Genomic DNA, 23,785 nt, shown 5'->3' with positions numbered 1-23,785 from the left:
ATGTCTCAATTAATGTAATTTTATTGGTATCTATTTTTATTTCTGAAATTTACCACCCTCGGCTTGTACTGGAGTCAATGTTTCCCCAGTTTTTTTGTGGTAATATTAGGTGCCTTGGCTTATATTCGGGTTGGCTTATACTCGAGTATATACGGGTAATTCAGCTGTGTGGAAGGAGCCTGAGGCTTCTGGGATTGAAAGACAAAACACTTGAAGGACCAGAGTTTAGGGATCAGTAATGCAGAGGAATCACCCTGCGTGCATGTAAGAATTATTTGTCTTTTTCTGTGATATTCAAGGATCCACAAGATGCCATTCCCAAAGGAACAATGTTGGCCATTCTACTCACAACAATTGCTTATCTGGCTGTAGCCATCTGCGCAGGTGAGTGGGAATGATATGTCTTGGTCTGATAGCGTGCATCATTATGAGTAAGGATAAGCAAATATGTTGGATAATAAGGAGGGATTAAGGAAAAGCCTATTAAACATCAAATTAGGTTATGATTTTACAAATTAACCACCAAAACATCATGTTATACAACAAATTTGACAGAAAAAGTAGTTCAATATGCAGTAATGCTATGTAGTAATTACTGTATTTACTAATTTAGCACCAAAATATCACGATGTATTGAAAGCATTGACTACAAAAATGCACTGGATAATCCAGAACATTGGATAAGTGAGTGTTGGATAAATGAGACTCTACTTATTATGTCCTAATTGCTGTGTGTTTTAACTTGATGTATGTTTCTGTTATATTGGAAACTGCCCTGAGTCCCTTGAGGAGATAGGGCATTATATAAATAAAGTATTATTATTATTATTATTATTATTATTATTTTATTATTTTATTATGACACAGCAAACAAGATAGATATGCTGGATTTCATATCACAAAATCACAAGTCGAACACTTCCCAAGTGTCTAGGACTGTGTGATGTATTTTCGGATGATGCGCGCAGATCCCAGCAGGGTGGCCTTTTGCAGTTGGCGGATCGTAATTTTGTCAATGTTTATTGTTTCCAAATGCCGGCTGAGATCTGAGATTATTATTATTATTATTATTATTATTATTATTATTATTATTATTATTATTATATTAGCATTATAAATTATTATTATTGTTATATTAGCATTATTATTACATTAAATAGAATAAAAATGGTTTGCTGCTCCAGGATCATATTTTTGAAAAGAGGTTGAAATACTATAAGCTTCCAGTGCTTATAGTATGGAAAAGTACCAAGTGCATAAGAGGAAAAACACTGCCCCAAACACTGATTTCCTTTTCAGGTTACATTTTCCTGTTTTGTCCAACATTCCCGTTAATAATATGTTGTGCAATTTGTTAAGACTTGAGAAAGCAGCTCTGATCCAGAACTGATTCAATGACCTTATTTGGAATGGGATAATATTTCCACCATCTGCACCACTGCAAAGTGAGATCGCCCCTTTATGTTCAGGGTCAAGCAAAACCGTGTGCTGGTATAATGGAAATCTATAGCAAAAATTGAATTTTTCCCACTCCTTTGTTGGCCAGAAAAGGTCAAAAAGATTGGCTTTTGGAACCTAACCTGGTCAATCCACAAACATTATGTTACCTGCCAATTAAAGTGTCTGATATTGCACTAAACCATTTCTATATTGTGACTCAACTAAGCATATATTGCTTCGAAGACAGGTTCCTTTCACATTACACAATTATATCACAGGACCCTTTCACACAGCCATATAACCCAGAATATCAAGGCAAAAATTCACAGTATCTGCTTTGAACTGGGTTATCTGAGTCCACACTGCCATATACGTAATCCAGTTCGATGTGGATTTTTTTTAATGCAGCTGTGTGGAAGAGCCATGTTTCCATCTTATGGAATACTAGCTGTGCCCGGCCACGTGTTGCCGTGGCGTAGTCTGGTGGTATGGAAAATAAATGAGAAGCAGCCAGGCTTTGAAGCTGCAAGGCTGTTCCTTCATTCCTGTTTATATGTTTAGGGTTTTTTTTTAGTGGAGGTGTTACCTTGGATGTGTTGGTGTCTTGTGGCCAAATTTGGTGGCATTTGCTCCAGTGGTTTTTTTGTTAACTCAGTCCTACAAACGGACAGTACATTTATATATATAGAAACTCAGGATGGAATACTGAGGACCCATGTACGCTACCATATAAAATCCAGACTATCTGCTTTGAACTGGATTATATATTAGTGTAGACCAGGCATGGGACAACTTTGGCCCTCCAGGTGTTTTGGACTTCAACTCCCACAATTCCTAACAGCCGGTAGTTGAAGTCCAAAACACCTGGAGGGCCAAAGTTGTCCCATGCCTGGTGTAGACTCATATAAGATGTACTTGGCGTAGTGAGGATATCCTCCTGCTGTCACAAGGAAGAGGAATAATAATGTGCCGTTGTTTCCACAGCTGCTTGTGTCGTGCGCGACGCCACCGGGAATGTCAATGATACGGTTGTATTCGGGATGAATTGCAATGGATCATCTGCTTGTGCCCTGGGCTATGATTTCTCCAGCTGTAAAACCCAGACATGTGATTATGGGCTGATGAATAATTTCCAGGTTCTAAAGAGCTCTAATTATGCAATTTGTATAATCATATGTGTGTTGTACAACTGAGCAAGCTACACACGACGTATAGGAACACAAACGGATACAACGCACAGTGTGCTGCATCGGCTGGTTTTCTGATATCTGCACTAACAGCATAGCTAGGATGCATGGAAAGGAATCCTCTGAGCCTTTGCTGTGAATTAATGCAATCATGAATTTGCATATCTCTTTACAGCTAGGAAAAAGAATGATATTTTCTGGAGGCGTACCATAGCTTTAGGGCCTGAATAATACCCTCAAGGCACCAGATCTTGTCTGATCTTGGAGACTAAGCAAGGGACTTTGGTAGGAGGCCACCAATGAATAGCAGGTGCTGCAGGCTATATTTCAGACAAACCCACTCAGAATATTCCTTGCATAAGAAAACCTTATGAAAGCTGACAAGTGACCTGAAGGCACAGACACACACATAGAGAGAGATCATAGCTTTATAACAGAGCATAGATGTTTACTTCCAGGTGATCGCAGGTTCAATACTTCCATAGTTCCCAATTGTCTCAATTTTCCAGGAACAATCCCAATTGATCCCCTTTCTCCCACTTTTTCACTTGCTTTTAAAATGTTTGAGTTTCTTCCTCCACCACTCAGGTTGAACCTACACTGCCATATAACCCAGACTATCAAATCAGATAAATTTGATTATATGGCAGTGTATACTCATATAACCCATAGGCATGTCCGATCGATGAAAAAAATGTTTCAATTCTCGTTTCTAAAGTAGGGGGTGCTGGCGCTTCGATATAGAAAGCATTTCCAATTTTTTCACCCAAAAATTTCAGATATTTCCAAAAATTCGTAATGATTCTAAATGTTTCTAAAATGGCGGACGCGCATGCGCAATCGCTACACACTGGGCTTGTATGGCAATCTTCCATGTGGACACAGAGGACGTTAGCCCCCACCTTTGCGTCCATCGTGGAAGCTTCTGATTGGTCGGGGAGCAGCAGCCATGTTAGGCTGCGCTAAGCTCCCATTCAAGGTAGGTTGAAGAAACAAAAAATATTTTTTAAAATATATTTTAAAAAAAATTTGGGGGAAAAAAATTAACGAAACATTAAGAGACAATTAGAGAATGGGCCAACAATGGTTCGAATTACATTGCTGGTTGCGCTGTGAGACAATGTCTCAGAATGCGTATCAAAAAGCGAGAACAATCCGAAATAATTCCAATATACGACTCAAAACGATTTTTGGACATGTCTAATAACCCAGTTAAAAGAAAATAATGTGGATTATCTGGATTATATGGTACTGCAGGAGCCCTGGTGGCGAAGTGTGTTAAAGCACTGAGCTGTTGAACTTGCAGACCGACAGGTCGCAGGTTCAAATCCCGGGAGCGGAGGGAGCACTCGCTGTTAGCTCCAGCTTCTGTCAACCTAGCAGTTTGAAAACATGCCAATGTGAGCAGATCAATAGGTACCGCTCCGGCGGGAAGGTAACGGCGCTCCATGCAGTCATGCCGACCACATGACCTTGGAGGTGTCTACAGACAACGCCGGCTCTTTGTCTGAGAAATGGAGATGAGCACCAACCCCCAGAGTCAGACATGACTGGACATAACGTCAGGGGAAACCTTTACCTTTACCTATGGTACTGCAGACCCAACCTTAATGCAAAGTAGGCTGGATCTACCTTGCCATAGATGTTGCGGATTGTAGATGATAAATGAAAGTTTTTACATGAACCCAGAGCCACCCTGCGGGACAATGACACATCACTCAGACTTGAACAAATAATCCAGGAAACTTTACTAACTCCAAGAGTTCAACAGAACAGTGGTATTCACAATAGTCCCTCTGATTGCTTACAGAAATCAGCAGTCATAAATAGTCCTTTCTCAGTCCATCAATATGCTTCAATGAAGAATACAGTCTTGGTTCTTCATCCTCTTTTCCAGCAGCAAAACAAGGCCTCAGAAATAGCAAGGCCTCACTGAGTACAGAGCCATCTTGTCTGCAAGCAGTACTCAGTAAGCACACACACACATACACACACACACTGAACAAAAACCTGTTCTCCAGCAGCAGAACAGAAAAAAATACAAAATAAATTCCCAGGTCTTTGCAGGCTCAGCCAATCGGCTTCATGCACTTCATTTTCCAGTTAACACATATAGCTCAGTACCTTTGCAAACCATGACAATGTAATCCATTTTATGAATCCAGATTATCTTTGAATTGGATTATATGAGTCTATGATGCCATATAATCCAGTTCAACGCAAATAATCTCGATTGTATATAGCAGTGTAGATCCATCCTCTCTTTGTCCCCGGTTTAGTTGAATTACGGCCCCATCTACACTTCCATATAAGCCAGTTTCTGAATCCAGATGATCTGCTACCGGCTGTTAGGAATTGTGGGAGCTGAAGTTTCAAACACCTGGAGGGCCAAAGTTTGCCCATGCCTATGGTAGACACTTTCCATAACTATTCCATGGAAGCCATTACTTGATATATCCAGTCAATCTGAGATTAATACACTCCCAAAACTTCTCTTTCAAGGCTATAAAGATGTCTCCCATTTAAATATATAGTTAATTTACTGGTTGTGACATCATCTTTTTAATATGTTCCTGCACTGGGTGAAACTATTTGCAGAAGAAATTAAGAAAATGCCGTTGGCAACCAGATAGGACTCAATTACAGAACAGTCTTCCCCATTACCGAGGAAATTGTTTTCTTGACACCAAAAGTAATGTTCTCTGCAATATACAGGCTCATTGTGAAGTTTCTAATGGGTGACTTAAAAGAAAATAGGAAAGAAATGAGAAATGGTAGTGCAATTTGATCATCAGTGTAGCAGACATGAGGGTTTGTGAATTCTTTTTTGTGCCCAGCTTACACAAGTCCATCTTTTTTTCTCCCAAAGGTTATGAGTATGGTTTCCGGATTTGGTCCCTTGATCACGGCTGGAATATTTTCGGCTACACTTTCGTCAGCACTTGCTTCACTTGTCAGTGCACCCAAGGTTTTCCAGGTACAGCCTGTGGCATATTTCTTCTATATTTCCATCTACCTCTGTCATTTCCAGGAATACATAGATACTCATCAATTATATGTGCTTGACAAACTCAACGCCTCCATATTCCCTTTTCAAAGGCACAGTATAATTGTCCACACTGCACAATTATAACAGTTTGATACCAACTGAATTGTCATGTGTGCATTCTATGGAATCTTGGGGTTTGTACTTTCATGAGGGAGAGCATTAGTACATTCCCCCATTTACTACCCCCAGGGAACTCTGAATGTCTGTCTACACTAAACAATTAAATTTTATTTATTTATTTATTTAGAGCATTTATATTCCGCCCTTCTCACCCCGAGGGGACTCAGGGCAGATCACATTACACATATAGGCAAACATTCAATGCCTTTTAACATAGAACAAAGACAAACAAACATAGGCTCCGAGCGGGCCTAAAACTCATGACCTCCTGGTCAGAGTGATTCATTGCAGTGATTCATTGCAGTTGCTCTCCAGCCTGCGCCACAGCCCAAGCCCTTAAACCGATTTAATCCTCAGTCTCTCTTTTTTGAGCATATCTTTTGGCTTTCTAAATCACTAACTACTAGGAATCCCCAAGTTATGAACAGCAGGTCTTGTAGTGACACAGAGCCAATTCAGTCTGTTAAACATATATAGTAGGTCCCACATATACATGGGATCGATACCTGTGGTTTTATTTATCTGTACCTGCCAAAGTGTGTCCTTTCTAGGCATGTTCTTGGTCTCCCGGGTGATTTTATGGTATGCTCCCACCAGAAATCGGCCATAGAACCTCACTGGTGGACCTAGCAATGCTTAGAGATGTGTTCTCTTCAGGCATTTTCTAGGTTCTCCATCAGAAGATGGTCATCAAGTCAATCAATCAATCTTCATTATGGTCCAAAGACCCAATTTTCTCAGCAGGGAAAGTGCATAGCAGATTCATAAACTGATAAGACCACTTAAAACAGGATGAAGGCAGTGCTAAATGCATATGAACAAGGGTAAAAACACTGCAAATACGAGGGTTATCCAGAAAGTAGATTTATCATAGCGATGAATGAGCTTGGCAACTCCTTCCCCACAAAACTCTGCCGCTTGCGTCCTCAACCAGCCGGTCACCCCTTCCTGCAGCTGTGATCTAGGACGAGCGTGGGGGAAAGTTGAGCATGGGAATTTTGCACGGCGGATTAGGAAACAACTCCCACCCAGAAGACTCCAGAACTTCACGTGTGCGACCCGCCATGTGGGGCTGGGCGTCCCCATGAAACAATAAAATCCCCTTTCCCCTAAGCTAACTTTCCCCTAAGCTCATCTTCGATCGCAGCTGCGGGAAGGGGTGATTGGCTGGTTGAGGACGCAAGCGGCAGAGTTTTGTGGGGAAGGAGTTGCCAAGCTCATTCATCGCTATAAGTGCCTAGATTTGAATGGCGACTATGTTGAGAAATGGTATTTGGGTGTGGCTTTCAACTGCATATGGTAAATGTTTTCTCCTATACTTTGTTCATTTTTAATTCCAAAACGTAATCTACTTTCTGAATAACCCTTGTATATATAAGGAGAGTTTTAATCTGGGTCTAATATGGGAAGCTGTCTTATTCTGGCTACCTGAGAGAGAAACTTGGCAACAGCCAAGGTCACCTAGTAATAACTTTACATGGAATTGGGCTGATCTGCTGGATGGGTTGCACAGTAGTGGACAACAAGGCGTCGCCTAAGTACAAAATTGCCCCCATCTGCACTGCAGGACTGGGGTGCCTTTGGGGGATGTGTGATGTGTGTGTGGGTTAATAATATGTAGCAGTGCCTGTTTGTAAAAACTGCAGGACAATAAGATGTGATGCATACATTCAACATCCTGGTTATTACAAGGACAAAGTCTTCCATTGTATGAGACTCGCATAAATCTACCTCAAAGCACTTCGGATGGGAACACATTGCACCTTGCCTTGGGGAATAGGCAGCAATATTTGGCCACAATCAAGTTCTTAAGATAATTTGCTTCTTGGAGAGGTCCAGCATAGTGTATGCTCAGGGCACTTGGAAAACAAGAAACATATGAGCGAGACCATACCTCACAGAAGGTAATGTCCCATATTCTTTGTTTAATAATTTTCAATGCCACCTAAGATAGACCAACACCAGTCACAGTTCTTGAGGGCCCTCTTGCAATTCACCAGATGTGTGCCATCCTGTCAATAAGGGCTTGGTGGTGGGCCCTTAAATATTCTCTTAAGGTTAGTGTTTTCAGACTGGGCTCAAGTCCGATTCACCACCTAGCCCAGGATGATTAACCTAGCAACTGGTTCAAGCTTAACTCTAAAAAGGCCTCTTCTATGGGCCTTTCTTCATCCCTCTTATCTAGATTATGACATTTATTTATTTATTTATTTATTTCAATTATTTATACCCCGCCCTTCTCACCCGAGGGGACTCAGGGCGGCTTACAAGTGGCAATTGATGCCGTTACACCATTATACAATGAAGTAAAATGTTAAAACAGTTAAGACAGTCATAAAATACAATATAAAAAGGTAAAGGTTTTCCCCTGACGTTAAGTCCAGTCGTGACCGACTCTGGGGGTTGGTGCTCATCTCCATTTCTAAGCCGAAGAGCCGTTGTCCGTAGACACCTCCAAGGTCATGAGAATATTGCTAACATCATTTATCACCAATAGTTTGCATTTGAAATGCAATATACAAAGTTTAAAACAATGCAAAGTGCTTATGCCATTCATCCACCAGACCTTATACAAGAGCCTTAATTCAGACCGTGTCGAAGCCAACACATACTTATTCTTCAAACGCCTGTGTACATAGCCAGGTCTTCAGTTTTTTTCTGACATGGCACTGAAATCTATTAAACAAAGACTGTGGTCATGATGTTGCGGAAATTCATTTGGATGTGGTGAAGGAAGCAGATGGACAGCAGAAGCTGATTTTAAGATATTGGCCAAGAGCAGGTGACAATCCAGCTGTGCTGGAGAAGAAACTGCCACCCCATTTACTGGGATGGAATTCCAGTTATAGCATTTTACAAGCATGCACAGAAGGCTAATTAACAATGGAATTTCACTAACTGCAATTGCCTACAACTTATATTACTTATTAAATCAGGTAAACAGTCCACATCAGGGGTCCTCAAACTTTTTAAGTCGAGGGCCGGTCCACAATCCTTCAGACTGTTGAAGGGCTGGATTATCATTTGAAAAAAAAAATACAAACAAATTCCGATGCACACTGCATATGTCTTATTTGTAGTGCAAAAACAACAGCAGCAGCAGCAACAACAACAATGAAAGAACAATACAATATTTAAAAATAAAAACCATTTTTACCAACATACATTTATCAGGATTTCAATGGGAAGTGTGGTCCTGCTTCTGGCCAATGAGATAGTCAAGTTAATTAGGGTTGTTGTTGTTGTTGTTGTTGTTGTGTGCCTTCAAGTCATTTCAGACTATTTATTTATTTATTATTTACTGCATTTATTTACTACATTTGTATCACATCCTTCTCACCCCAAAGGGGACTCAGAGTGGCTTACAAATTATATGTACATACAATATATTATATTATTAGCACAGCACAATATTAGCATTATATATTACTATATTGAACTATACCACTATACAGTAATATTATTAGTAATATTATATGTGATATAGAATATATAATTAATATTATTATATGGTATTATTATTAGTGTTATATTGTACTACATTATAATATTATTATCAATATTATATGTATATACAACATATTATATTATAAAACTGAGGGCGGGGGCCAGGTAAATGACCTCGGAGGGCCGCATCCGGCCCCCGGGCCTTAGTTTGGGGACCCCTGGTCCACATGATGTAAGCACTAGCCAAAGGTCATGGCTGTTTGCATAAGCTCACAAAGTTGGTCATAAAAACAGCAAAGTGATGAAGAGCAGGTAGATTATTTCCTTTCTCAGTAGACTCAGGCAAAAGCAAACTGCAGTGCGGATGATGGCGCAATGCATAACCATAGAAGCGACAGACTATGATTACAACGCAGTCCTTCGCTTTGCTCCATTTCTCATTTGCAATCATTTTTTCCTCTCTTTCAACAGGCACTGTGCAAGGATAACATCTACCGAGCCCTCCACTTTTTCGCCAAAGGATATGGGAAAAACAATGAGCCAATAAGAGGATATGTCCTTACTTTCGTCATTGCCATGGCCTTCATTTTGATCGGTGAGAATATCGCTAACATCATTTATCACCAATAGTTTGCATTTGAAAAAAATTGCATTTGAGTGTCCATTGGTACTAATCCCTCACCATGACAAGTTTCATCAGTTAATATAGATGTGGGATTGTGGGTCGTATTTGGTCCATGGGAACCTCTGCACATTTCTGAATGGGCCAGAGTTAATATGGGCAGGTGCTGTCATCATGACAAGTCAACAGAGCAATGCAGCATCCTGAGCTCCCACTTTTATGCTGAAATAGACTAACATGACTTTCCCTTAGAAAAGGCTCAGTGAGATCAGCAAGTACTGGATCATTTTTCAGACAAGAGTTAGGCTTTAGAAGATTAAGCTCAAGTACCTCTGACTTTGATTAATGCTCCGAGAAGAAAGACCATTAATAATCCATTCAAAGACAAAGAAACTCCAAGCACAGAAACCAGTAAGGATACAAACAGGAGTAATATTAGAAAACATATTGATGGTTGAGTTTCTGTTCTTTCCCAGATTGTAGTGCAAATGTTTATAGATTCTTTTAGATGGCATTCTACATTTTAGATGGTAGTCTCCCAGTGAATCAAGTTGAGATCCAGGCAATTTTAGGTGGTGTTCTACAATAGCATTCTACAAATATATCCCTATCATACACTTACATTTATTTTTATCAATTTATGTATGGATATCTCCAGCATTTCAAGCATGTGGACATTTTCAACAGAAAGGAGGAAACCATGAAAACGAACAAAATCTGGCTACCAGTATTAAAGAACTCTAAAATCAGGACAGTAAATAAAGAACAACACTCAGAAAACAGGGAATACCAGACAGGAAAGAATCAGGGCCAGCTAACACCTCCCAACACTGGATTGCTGTGAGTTTTCCGGGGTGTATGGCCATGTTCCAGAAGCATTCCTTCCTGATGTTCCTCCCATATCTATGGCAGGCATTCTCAGAGGTTGTGAGGTCTGTTGGAAACTATGCAAGTGAGGCCAGTGAACACCTCCCAACAACAGGCAGGAAGCAGCCAGACTTTAAAACTGCAAGGCTATTCAATGCCAATCAATGGCCAATTTTTTTTCGTGTCAGGAGCAACCGGAGTTGCTTCTGGTGTGAGAGAATTGGCCGTCTGCAAGGACATTGCCCAGGGGACGCCCAGATGTTTTGATGATTTACCATCCTTGTGGGAGGCTTCTCTCATGTCCCCACATGGAGCTGGAGCTGATAGAGGGAGCTCATCTGCGCTCTCCCCAGGTGGGATTCGGACCTGGCAGCCTTCAGGTCAGCAACCCAACCTTCAAATCACAAGGCTTTTATCCCCTAGGCCATCGGAGGCTCCTAGCTGGCCAATTGCAACATTCACACTTGCCTCCAACAGACAAGAGTACTATATCTCAGCCTGGACATCATTCCACAGATATATAAACCCCACTTGCCTAGTTTCCAACAGACCTCACAACCTCTAAGGATGCCTGCCATATATGTGGGTGAAACGTCAGGAGAGAATGCTTCTGGAACATGGACATACTCCCTAGAAAACTCACAGCAACTCAGTAATTCCGGCCATGAAAGCTTTCGACAACACAAGGCTTAAACTGTTAGCTGAACAGAATGGAAGATGGGAATCCGGGAAAGGTTTTATTTTTATTTTATGTCAGAATCACTCAGTCTTTAAAGTTACATGTGTATTGCTGAGTACCTTCAAAAATCAAGCAATCGCCCTTCAAGGCATTCTGCCGAATGTTTTTCAGTGTGGTACCAAGTCTAGACTTTTGTTTGCTTCCTCTTTTTCTTTTCTATCCTTTTTGTAAGATGCCTCCATAAATCAAATGCCTGTTGTTCCAAACCATTAGTGCAGTGAATTCTTTCTCCCCACATAATAGGATCGGACGACAAGATCCCTGGGAGATTTCAGCAGCATCTTCTGCATTTGATCAGAGCTGATTTGTTTCTGACGGCTAACTTTGTACCTAGTTCCCTATTTTGAATATACAGTGCTTTGTTGCTATACAAAAGAGGGTTTTTTCCCCAATTTTGGTGAATGCTATGCCCTTTTCTTGTCTAAGGAGGCTTAGAAAAGTCCTTAACAATCCTTTTGAATTCAAGAAGGATATTGCATGTACCGTTATTCTAGCACAAAGCGTTTCGGTCCAGATTGAAAGTGGAATCACGTTGATGATTTATTTATGACACCTTCTCCTCTCCTGGAGAGGAACAGATAGCTCTTACCTTAGATTTCGACAGATAGGTTGCCGAGGGCTTTAGAAATTAAACCGATAGCTGCAGACTGTGGTCCCTTGTAATACCAGAATTGCCACAATTCCTTGAATGAAGTTGTGATAAAGCTATATTTTTAGTAATATACATACACACACACATATACCTTGAACCTAACACAGGGAAGGCTTTTCCTCAGCCAATAGTAAAGGTAAAGGTTTCCTCTGACGTTAAGTCCAGTCGTGACCGACTCTGGGGGTTGGTGCTCATCTCCATTTCTAAGCCGAAGAGCCGGCATTGTCCATAGACACCTCCAAAGTCATATGGCCGGCATGACTGCATGGAGCAACGTTACCTTCGCGCCGGAGCAGTACCTATTGATCTACTCACATTTGCATGTTTTCGAACTGCTAGGTTGGAAGGAGCTGAGGCTAACAATGGGTGCTCACTCCGCTCCCGGGATTTGAACGTGGGACCTTTTGGTCCGCAAGTTCAGTAGCTCAGCACTTTAACACACTGTGCCACCAGGGGACCCCTTATGTATAGGTGTCTACACTGTCATATAATCCAGTTCTAAATCCAGATTATCTGATTTGAACTAGATTATAGGAGTCTACACTGCCATATAATTCAATTCTGAATCTGGATTATCTGATTTGAACTGGAGTCTTCAATGCCATATAATCTAGTTCTGAATCCAGATTATCTGTTCTGAATTAGATTATAGAAGTCAACACTGCGATGTACTCCTGTTCTGAATCCAGACTGTCTGTTTTGAACTGGATTATATGAGTCTATGCTGTCATAGAAACCAGCTCAAAGCAAATAATATGGATCCAGAAACTGGATTATATGGCATTGTAGACGGGGGCCTCGGCCATCTCTAAAACCATAGTAAAAGTAAAAGTTTTCCCCTGACATTAAGTCCAGTCGTGTCTGACTCTGGGGGTTGGTGCTCATCTCCATTTCTAAACTAAAGAGCCGGCATTGTCCGAAGACACCTCCAAGGTCATGTGGCCACTGGCATGACTGCATGGAATGCCGTTACCTTCCTGCCAGAGCAGTACCTATTGATCTACTCACATTTGCATGTTTTCGAACTGCTAGGTTGGCAGAAGCTAGGGCTAATAGCGGGGACTCACCCTGCTCCCCAGATTCGAACCTGGCCACCTTTCAGTCAGCAAGTTCAGCAGCTCAGCAGTTTAATCCACTGCGCCACTGGGGGCTGCCTCTAAAACCATACAGACCAACAAATGCACAGTAACCTAGGGATTCTGGCCATGAAATCCTTCAACAACACAACTCATGGATTCTCTCTAGAGGTAGCTGTATGTCATCTACTTCTTGCACTCGCCAGCAATAGCTTCAGAATCAGTTTCTTTTTTGCTGATTTAGCCCCATCTACACTGCCATATAATGCAGTTTGAAACAGGTTAAAACAAAGTGAAGGGACTCCTCCTCCCCAGCCTCAGGGCGCAAATAACTTTTATGTTGTCTTCCTTCCTTATAGCCGAACTGAACACCATTGCTCCCATCATCTCCAACTTCTTCCTGGCTTCATATGCGCTGATCAATTTCTCTTGTTTCCACGCATCCTATGCAAAATCCCCAGGTTAGCATTCACTTTCTATTTCCAGTCACATCTATTAGGTATGGGCTGGCTTATTTGTCAAAGCATTGGGGCTGTCAAGAGAAAGAGGTGTCGGGACTCTTAAAAACTATGATGTTTATGCATCAAGTACACACATCCCGCAGGCGATGAGCCAAAAGCATTTGTAGGGACCTTTAGTACAACTGAAATGACATTGTGGGGAAGGTGCTTTGTTTTTTATTTGCTTTGTGTATGTATAAATTATATCCATTTCCTTTCCTCTCAAAAGGTGTACAGACAATACCCAATTAATTACCATGTTTATTTTGAAAATGCTGTTCTGGCCTCCTGACAGTTTTTGCATTGCATGAAACACTGAATACCAATTGCGTTTTCATCCTTCATTGGTTCTCTGCCGTAATGTGGCATAAGGTTTAAAAGGCAATAACTCTTTCATTAAAGGCACTGAACTAACCAAACAGTGTTACTATGTGGTCATCAAGGCAACACTACTTATGTCTTCCTAAGGTTGCATCTACACTGTATAATGAATGCAGTTTGATGCCACTTTCAATACTACGGAATCATTGTAGTTGGTATTGGGAGTGGAAATATGGTATACCGTATTGTTTCAGGAAATCTAATACATTTCTTTGATTAGACATTTAATAATAATAATAATAATAATAATAATAATAATACCATATATACACAGTAGTATAATAAAAATTATACTACTGTGAGTAGTAAGTATAATAGATCAATGATGACAGAAGGGGCAACTACCCGTATATACTCAAGTAAAAACCAACCCAAATATAAGCTGAGGCACCTAATTTTACCACAAAAAAACTGGGAAAACATTGACTCCAGTATAAGCTGAGGGTGGTAAATTCCAGAAATAAAAATAGATACCAATAAAATTACATTAATTGAGGCATCAGTAGGTTAAATGTTTTTGAATATTTACATAAAGCTCAAATTTAAGATAAGACTGTCCAACTCTGATCAAATCATGATTCTCATCTTCTTCAATGTAAATGTGCTTATGTATCCTTTTAATAATAATAGAGTAAAACAATACATGTAATAATAATAATAATAATAATAATAATAATAATAATAATAATAATAAATACAGGAAAATAATATAAGTAATAATAAATAGAGTAAAATAATAAATGCAATAATGCAGTAGAGTCTCACATATCCAACATAAACGGGCCGGCAGAATGTTGGATAAGCGAATATGTTGGATAATAAGGAGGCATTAAGGAAAAGACTATTAAACATCAAATTAGGTGATGATTTTACAAATTAAGCACCAAAACAGCATGTTATACAACAAATTTGACAGAAAAAGTAGTTCAATATGCAGTAATGCTATGTAGGAATTACTGTATTTATGAATTTAGCACCAAAATATCATGATGTATTGAAAACATTGACTACAAAAATGCGTTGGATAATCCAGAACGTTGGATAAGTGAGTGTTGGATAAGTGAGTCTCTACTGTAATAATAAGATCAGAGTAAAATAATAAATGTATTATTAATAATAATAAAAATAGAGTAAAATAAATGTAATAGTAGCAACAATAATATAGAAAAATAATAAATGTAATAATACCAATAATAATAGAGAAAAATAATAAATGTACCATATATTCTCGAGTATAAACTGACCCAAATATAAGCCAACCAGGACCTTCACCTGAGTATAAGCCGGGGGGGGCTTTTTCAGTCTTAAAAAAAGGGCTGAAAAACTAGGCTTATACTCGAGTATATACAATAATCCTGCAAGGGTTAGCCATCATTTAAAATTTTCATCACAGCAACACACTATAATCCAAAATATCCTCCCCAAAATAGCATGTATTCAGACTTCCTCCTACTTCATCAACTAGAGCCAGTTTTAAATCTTGCAGCTTTGTTTATCTAGTCATAGCCAAGGCAACATCCTTCAGACTCCCGCATGGAGATACTTATTTCAAATGCAGAGAAACCGCCCTCTTATTTCCAAAGTGGACAAAGCCACAGTGACAAACATAAGTATATGTATTAGCACAGTTGCCATCCGTTGTCCTGCTGCTGCCTGATCAGAGGTCAGGTTGAAAAAGAATGGCTTCACCTAATTATCTGCAGAGCTAAACAATTGCAGATCAGATCAATAGCGGTAGGGACCTCGATACAATTGCTGTGTATATGCACACAGGTGAGGATATGGGTTGGATTCATGAAAAGTTAGATACCCACTATAGAGAACGCATGGGCAAACTTGGGCCCACCAGGTGTTTTGGACTTCAACTCCCACAATTCCTAACAGCCGGTAGGAATTGAAGTCCAAAACACCTGGAAGGCCCAAGTTTGCCCATGCCTGCTCTACACATTGTACAACAAATGGTTTGACACCTCTTTAGCTGTCATGGCTCAATGCTATGGGACCATGGACATTGTAGTTTTACAAGGCCTTTAGCCTTCTCTGCTAAACAGCGCCGATGCCTCACCAAACTACAAATCCCATGATTCAATAACATTGACCCGCGGCAGCGAAAGTGGTGTCAAACGCATTCATTCTAATGCATCCTTTAATCTCAGGCCCTTTAAACACTGCCATATAAAATCCAGATGATCTGCTTTGAACTGGATTATATGGCAGTGGTAGACTCATATAATCCAGTTCAAAGCAGATAATGCAGATTATCTGTTTTGATAACGTGGATATGGCAGTATAGAAGGAGTCTTAAAGGAATAATTATTATTATTATAATTATAATTATTATTGACACAACGACATAGTATGACACAGCAAACAAGATAGATATGCTGGATTTTGTATCACAAAATCACAAGTCAAACACTTCCCTGTGTGATGTATTTTCGGATGATGCGCGCAGATCCCAGTCAGGTGGCCTTTTGCAGTTGGCAGATCGTAATTTTGTCAATGTCTATTGTTTCCAAATGCCAGCTGAGATCTTTTGGCACGGCACCCAGTGTGCCGATCACCACAGGGACCACCTGTACTGGTTTCTGCCAGAGTCTTTGCAATTAAATCTTGAGGTCCTGATAGCGGCTGAGTTTTTCCTGTTGTTGTTGTTGTTGTTGTTGTTGTTGTTGTTGTTGTTGTTGTTATTGACACAAAGACACAGTATGACACAGCAATTGAGATATTTATGCCGGATTTCGTATCACAAAATCACAAGTCGAACACTTCCCAAGTGTTTAGGACTGTGTGATTATTGTTATTGTTATTATTATTATTATTTCACTTCTTTCTCCTTTGGGTGGGTTTCAAAGCGGTGTACAACATATAAAAAGGGAAAGGCAACTCTGCTCTGAACAAAACTTGCCAAGAAAACCCCATAAATTCTCCTTAGGATAACTGTAAATCAAAACCAACAAAGGCAAATAACAACAACAATGTCCATGCCTTCTAAAATTTTACAGATGAAAACCAGCAAACATGTAGCCAAGTAGGATCAGAGGACCCTTCCACACAGCCATATAACCCAGAATATCAAGGCAGGTAATCCACAATATCTGCTTTGAACTGGATTATCTGAGTCCACACTGCCATATAATCCAGTTCAATGTAGATTTTATACTGTTGTGTGGAAGGGGCCTGTATCAGACAATAGGACATTTTCAGTATAATTTCTATTTTCTCTATCCTTTGTATTTCTGATGTGCTCACTTGTTCTGTAGGTTGGAGACCTGCCTTCAGGTACTACAACATGTGGATCTCCCTTTTCGGAGCGGTGCTGTGCTGTGCCGTCATGTTTGTCATCAACTGGTGGGCCGCTCTCATCACTTACGCTATCGAGCTGTTTCTTTACATTTATGTGACGTATAAGAAGCCAGGTAAGACAGGCACCTGTGAGAGAACATGGCAGAAGGGATTGGTCTGGTGTATTAACTTCAGAGATTGCTCTGAGACATAGAGCTGCAAAAGCAATTAATTGTTGCCACTAAATATTCCTGAAATTACTATGGAATCTTTAAGATGCCCCAGTTACATAACAGTTATTTCATATTAGTACAATTTAATGTTCAACTGTTTGATGTATTGGAGAGAAAATATATCAGGATCCTGTTTTGAAATGGATTATATGGCAGTGTAAACTCATATAATCCAGTTCAATGCACATAATGAGGATTCAGAAACTGGATTATATAGCAGTGTATACCTAACTTTAGTCACCCACATTGGTGATTGTGAATTTTTGAGTATTTTAGAGAAATGATGCATAGCCTATACCTTAGGTAAAGGTAAAGGTAAATCCAGCCTATACCTTATTTTTAATAATAAACATCTACGAAAAGTTAATTGGCTGAGCAACTGAAACAGAAGAGATAAAAAATTCAATGATTAAATGGGCAAGGAACATTGGTAGAACTATAAATCTGAATGAATGGGAACGGATATGGACTAAACGCTTAAAATATACATATGCAGCAGATTTAAAAGAAAACTGGCTTAAGATGCTGCATCGGTGGTATATTACACTAAAAAAATTGGGGATAATGTATAAAAATGTAGATAATAATTGCTGGAAATACAAAAAGCAAGAAGGGACATATTATCATTTATGGTGGACCTGTGAAAAAACAGAGAAATATTGGAAAATGGTTCATAACAAATGTAAAAAAATATTACAGATTGATTTCCCAATGAAACTAGAAATCTATTTATTAGGTATGTTCGACTATCAGCTCTTTAAGGGCCCCAATAAAGATAAACTATTTACTTTTTTGCTACAGCAGCTAGAATGTCCTTTGCAAAATTGTGGAAACAAGAATTAATTCCAGCAAAGCCAAAATTTTGGAAATAAAGAATATAGACAAACTTTTTTATTAAACAGAGTAATGGTAAAGGCATAAAAATGACCGATTGGTCAATCTTTGAAGACTATATAAACATGAGCAAATAAAATATTTTTGAAATACATCAGGAGTATCAAGAATGGAGGAAAAAAACTGTAACAATACTATTATGTAATTCTTATGGAACTTAACAGGGTTATAGATTTATACCCAAACCATCAAGGGCACAAAGAGGAAGAACGGAAGTCAACGCTCTTTTTTCCCCTCATGTGTGTGTGTGTGTGTACACACACACACACCATTTTTTATTTTTTTATTTTTCCTTTTCTTTTTGGATTAGGATGAACTATCGGTGTGGGTTTATCTTCTTTCTTCTCTTTTTTTTAGGTCTTCTTTTTTAAAAAAAATCTTATTCTTGATCTATACTATCTTTTCACGCACCTTTCCTATCGAAAAAATGTTCTAACACTTTCACTGTATTTAACATTTTTAACTTCAATAAAAATACTTTAAAAAAAAAGAAAATAAAAGTGGGGTAATGTGTTGCTTTTCTCTCTTCCTCTTTCTGGCAACAGAGGTAAATTGGGGCTCATCCTCGCAGGCCCTCTACTATGTCAATGCCATTGACTCTGCACTAGACCTGACAACGGTGGATGAACATGTGAAAAACTTCAGGTAAGATCTCAATGAAAGCTGTCCAACGTATGCTCTGCACTAGGATCACATTATACAATTTAATGTATCCCTTTCCGCTTTCACAGGCCTCAGTGCTTGGTACTAACAGGGGCACCCATGATTAGGCCAGCTTTGTTGGACATTGCACATTCGTTTACAAAGAACAACGGACTCTGCATGTGTTGTGAAGTGTACACAGTGAGTAAGCTTGACAAATAGGTGGCCCTGTCTACACTGCCAAATAATGCAGTTTTTGTTGTTTTCATTTTCATTTATATCCCCACCTTCCTCTGAATAATAGTACTCAAAGCATTTTAAAATATATTGAAAAATACATGCTCATATGTGTTTGTTATGTATTTTGAAATCACTTGATTTTGGGTTGCCTTTGCCAGGTGAGAATTTTGCCTTACCAGGCAAATGAACAGTGTCTGATGTTACCAACAATCCATAAATTATTGTAATAATAATAATAACAACAACAACAACAATAAACTACAAACAACACAAGGCATAGATCAGCATTTCTCAACTTGGGGGTGTCAGAGGGGTCTCCAAAGACCATCATAAAACATATTTTTCTGATATATTTCTGATTGGCAAAGAAGGCTGAAGATCTCTTTCCCTGTCCTTTTCCTTTTTGGAAAGACTATGAATCCTCCCACTAAAAGCCCCTCTTAGCTCGCCTCTCAGCCAAGGGAGGAGGGTTGTTTCTGAGACACTTTGATTATAGGTGAACTATAAATCCCAGCAACTACAACTCCCAAATGCCAAGGTCTATTTTCTCCAAACTTCAACAGTGTTCAAATTTGGGCATATTGGGTATTCATGCCATGTTTGGTCCAGATCCATCATTGTTTGAGTCCACAACACTGTTTGGATGTAGGCAAACTACAACTCCAAAACTCAAGGTCAATGCCCACCAAACCTTCCAGTATTTTCTGTTGGTCATGGGAGTTCTGTGTGCCAAGTTTGGTTCAATTCCATCATTGGTGGAGTTCAGAGTGCTCTTTGATTGTCGGTGAACTATAAATCCCAGCAACTACAACTCTTAAATTACAGAATCAACCTCCCCCCAACTCCACCAGTTTTCAAAGTTGGGCGTATCCGTATTGGGTATTTGTGCCAAATTTGGTCCAAGTGAATGAAAATACATCCTGCACACCAGATATTTACATTATGGTTCGTAACAGTAGCAAAGTGACAGTTATGAAGTAGCAACAAAAGTAATTTTATGGTTGGGGGTCACCACAACATGAGGAACTGTGTTAAGAGATTGTTGCATTAGGAAGGTTGAGAACCCAAAGTTTTTAGGGGCCCGTTCTTTGTATCAAAGTGTTATTTTCAAAGATAGTAGACCTAAGTTCAAATAGAAGGGCCATGCTCATGCTTAGATTTGACATTCTGTTGTTCATAAATAATTAAAAGAGTTTAAGATGGGAAAGCAATCTAAGGCAAAACATTGTTGGTCCTTTTTCAACCTGTTGACCTATATCGCATAGAAGTTTTATTGCTTATCCCAGTGCAGACATTAGTAGGGTCTTTGGAGAACTTCAGGTCAGCAGGTTTTTGATATATTCTCAGTTTTCATGTTGCACTGGTAGGTTTTTATTTCCACCAACATAAGCATTTCAGTTGTTTTCCTCCTCCTCCAGAAATTTAAGCCAAATCTGAGTTTTATGGGCTCGTAAAAATGTGACATAAGGAACTTCAGTGATCTGTGTTTGTGGGGGAGAAAAGGAGTGATAAAATAGGAACATCCTGTTAAGCGTAGTCCTATTATGCCTTTAAAGACTCCAAAGCTTATACTCACTTAACTATCTTTTTTATTTCGTTTTCGGTGCCATGAAAAAATGGCACTCAAATTATATGACAAAAGGCACTGAAATATAGAGATGTCCAAGCTCTGTAGAAGCTTCTTCTATGATCCCCAGAACCCTTTGTTCTTTTCATCCTCTGTCTAGCTAGAAGTGTTTTAGCAGCATTGGCTTTGAGAGGGGCAAAAAATAGAAATGCAGATTTGCAGTGCCCAATTGCAGCACTGTAGGAAACAATGCAATAAAGCTTGAACTGGAGAGGAACAGGACACCACTTGTTGGAGTTCAACCCCACACTGTTCTAAGTTTGCAGTCGTCGAGGAGTAACAACAACAACAACATTTATATTCCGCCCTATCTCTCCAAGGGGACTCAGGGCAGATCAATGTACACATACATGGCAAACATTCAATGCCGTTTGGACAGACAGGACAGAACAGAACAGCATTTAATGCCATTATCCAACATACCACATATACAGGCAGACAGTAGAGGCTATTTAACATTCTCCAGCTTCCAACTTCATGAGGGTATGCTCAATTCCGGCCACAGGAGGAGCTACCGCTTCTTCATCCACTGTGACGCCAAGTCCTTTTTGATGGTAGTACATTCTCATGTTCTTCACACACTGCCAGCAGTTTTATGGTGTCATAAATTAAGTTAAATTAGCCTCCCTGAATTAAGTGGTACCTAGAATTCTCTACTTACAGACACAGCTGTTTTTGAGCTGCTTAGGTGGGCAGCAAGCTAGGCTATTAATGGTTGAGAGCTTAACCTTTCAGTTTCAAGGTCTGGCTGTTTATTGTCGGGGGGATCCTTTGTTGGGAGGTGTTAGCTGGCCCTGATTTATTCATGTCTGGAATTCCTGTTTTCTGAGTGTTCTTTATTTACTGTCCTGATTTTAGCATTTTTCAATACTGGTAGCCAGATTTTGTTCATTTTCATGTTATGCATATATATGTGGGCTCTAAGCCCGAGTCTGTTGGAGCATATTTTCACTTGTTGACTAATAATGCCATGAACAGCTGGGTTTTGTGTGGCGAATCGACTTCTAACGTACAGTATCTGCCAATGTATCAGGATTGCAATTCACCACCTGTTAAAGTAACAGTATTGTGGTTTCACTACATATACAGGAAACTTCCCTACATACTTACTTAGCCTTATTGATTTCATTACATCTAGTCTAAGTATGAATGGGCGCAACCCTGTGCAAAAACAATTGTGTGAATTGGCACTAAACCGTCTGGAATCCTATTATTTTTGCTGAAGTAGTGGGTAGATTGGTTTGCTATGTTAACCCGGTGCTATTTCCTACCCGTTATTTAAAAGCAACAATGCCTCCTTCTATTTTTTGTTTCTCCCAGCTATCACTACACCTAAGTGATGTTAACAGGCTTACCCTTTTTGAGTGGAAAATGAGTGATGTTACTATCAGGCTTCGTTTCAAAAGGTTGCTTTCTCTTTGGAGCCTTTTGTGGCGATGCGTTTGTCTCCTTGACATTCTTCCCATTCCCCTCCTTTAAAATCACCCCATTGTTGCCAGGCACAATACCAAGTCCTCTCCCTCATGTATGACTGTGTCACGCAGGGCCCACGCAAGCTGTGTGTTACAGAGATGAACAGTGGCATGGCAACGAAGCAGGCCTGGCTGACAAAGAACAAAAGGAAAGCCTTTTATGCGGCGGTGGCAGCTGACAGCTTTCGAGACGGAGTCAAAAGTCTCCTTCAAGTAAGCTCTTTATTTGCTGAGCGAGCTTGGGAAGCATTACTTCAAAGCGGCCTCCGTTACATGGAGAATGCCTGTTTGCTTGTTAAGAGTACTTCTTGTCTCTTTAGATAATGTTTTGTAAATATAGAGAATATCCAAGGGACGATGCTTTGTCTCGCGGGTTATTTCAGAAACAATTCCAGCTCCAGGTTATCATGCTATCCAACATTTTATTTATGGGTGAAAATGAGGACAAGGGATTCCAAGCAACATCAGAGTGTGGGCAGCAATAATAATAATAATAATAATAATAATAATAATAATAATAATAATAATAATAATAATAATACAGTAGAATCTCACTTATCCAAGATAAACAGGCCGGCAGAATCTTGGATAAGCGAACATCTTGGATAATAACTAGGGATTAGGAAAAAAGCCTATTAAACATAAAATTACATTATGATTTTACAAATTAAGCACCAAAACATCGTGTTTTACAAGAAATTGACAGAAAAAGTAGTTTAATACACACTAATGTTATATAGTAATTACTGTATTTACGAATTTAGCACCAAAACATTGCAACATTGACTACAAAAACACTGACTACTAAAAGGCAGACTACCTTGGATAATACAGAACCTTGGATAAGTGAGACGCTACTGTAATAATAATAATAATAATAATAATAATAATAATAATAATAATACACTTCTCCCCTATGAGATTCAGAGCGGATTACAGTATTTACACACATAGTCAAACATCAAATGCCCTTACAATCACAGATATAGTGAGACACACAAACAAAGGCAAGGCTTCTCCTTTCATTTCTGGCTTCTGGTGGCAGTACTCATCTCTGGCTTCTCCATTTTCAAGCCTCCATTTTCAATCATGTTGCCAGCAAGATTGGTTGGTCTCTTGCCTTTTCCCACCTGGAGCGGTGCCTATTTATCTACTCACATTTGCATGTTTTTGAACTGCTAGGGCTGACAGATGGGCGCTTACCCCATCTTGTGGATTCCAACCGCCAACCTTCAGATCAGCAGTTCAGCCAGCACAAGGGTCTAACACATTGCGCCACCACGGCCCCTAAAACTCAGAGTTATTAATAAAG

At 39.5% G+C, this 23,785-nt stretch overlaps 1 protein-coding gene across 2 annotated transcripts in view; it reads left to right on the top strand.

The window, feature by feature from the left end:
• Positions 1–23,785, top strand: part of slc12a1 (solute carrier family 12 member 1) — a 62,696-nt gene that overhangs the window by 26,841 nt on the left and 12,070 nt on the right. For both annotated transcript variants that reach the window (XM_062963595.1, XM_062963594.1), the window contains exons 10-18: positions 300–384; positions 2,425–2,576; positions 5,497–5,604; positions 9,715–9,838; positions 13,559–13,660; positions 17,344–17,499; positions 19,038–19,137; positions 19,224–19,335; positions 22,546–22,686. In XM_062963595.1, coding sequence (XP_062819665.1) covers positions 300–384; positions 2,425–2,576; positions 5,497–5,604; positions 9,715–9,838; positions 13,559–13,660; positions 17,344–17,499; positions 19,038–19,137; positions 19,224–19,335; positions 22,546–22,686 — 1,080 coding nt within the window. The remainder of the gene's footprint in view (positions 1–299; positions 385–2,424; positions 2,577–5,496; positions 5,605–9,714; positions 9,839–13,558; positions 13,661–17,343; positions 17,500–19,037; positions 19,138–19,223; positions 19,336–22,545; positions 22,687–23,785) is intronic.

Source organism: Anolis carolinensis, unplaced genomic scaffold, assembly GCF_035594765.1.
Source record: "Anolis carolinensis isolate JA03-04 unplaced genomic scaffold, rAnoCar3.1.pri scaffold_11, whole genome shotgun sequence".
NCBI lineage: Eukaryota > Metazoa > Chordata > Lepidosauria > Squamata > Dactyloidae > Anolis > Anolis carolinensis.
Note: the sequence above shows the minus strand (reverse complement) of the source record. Positions and strands in the feature narration are given on the sequence as shown.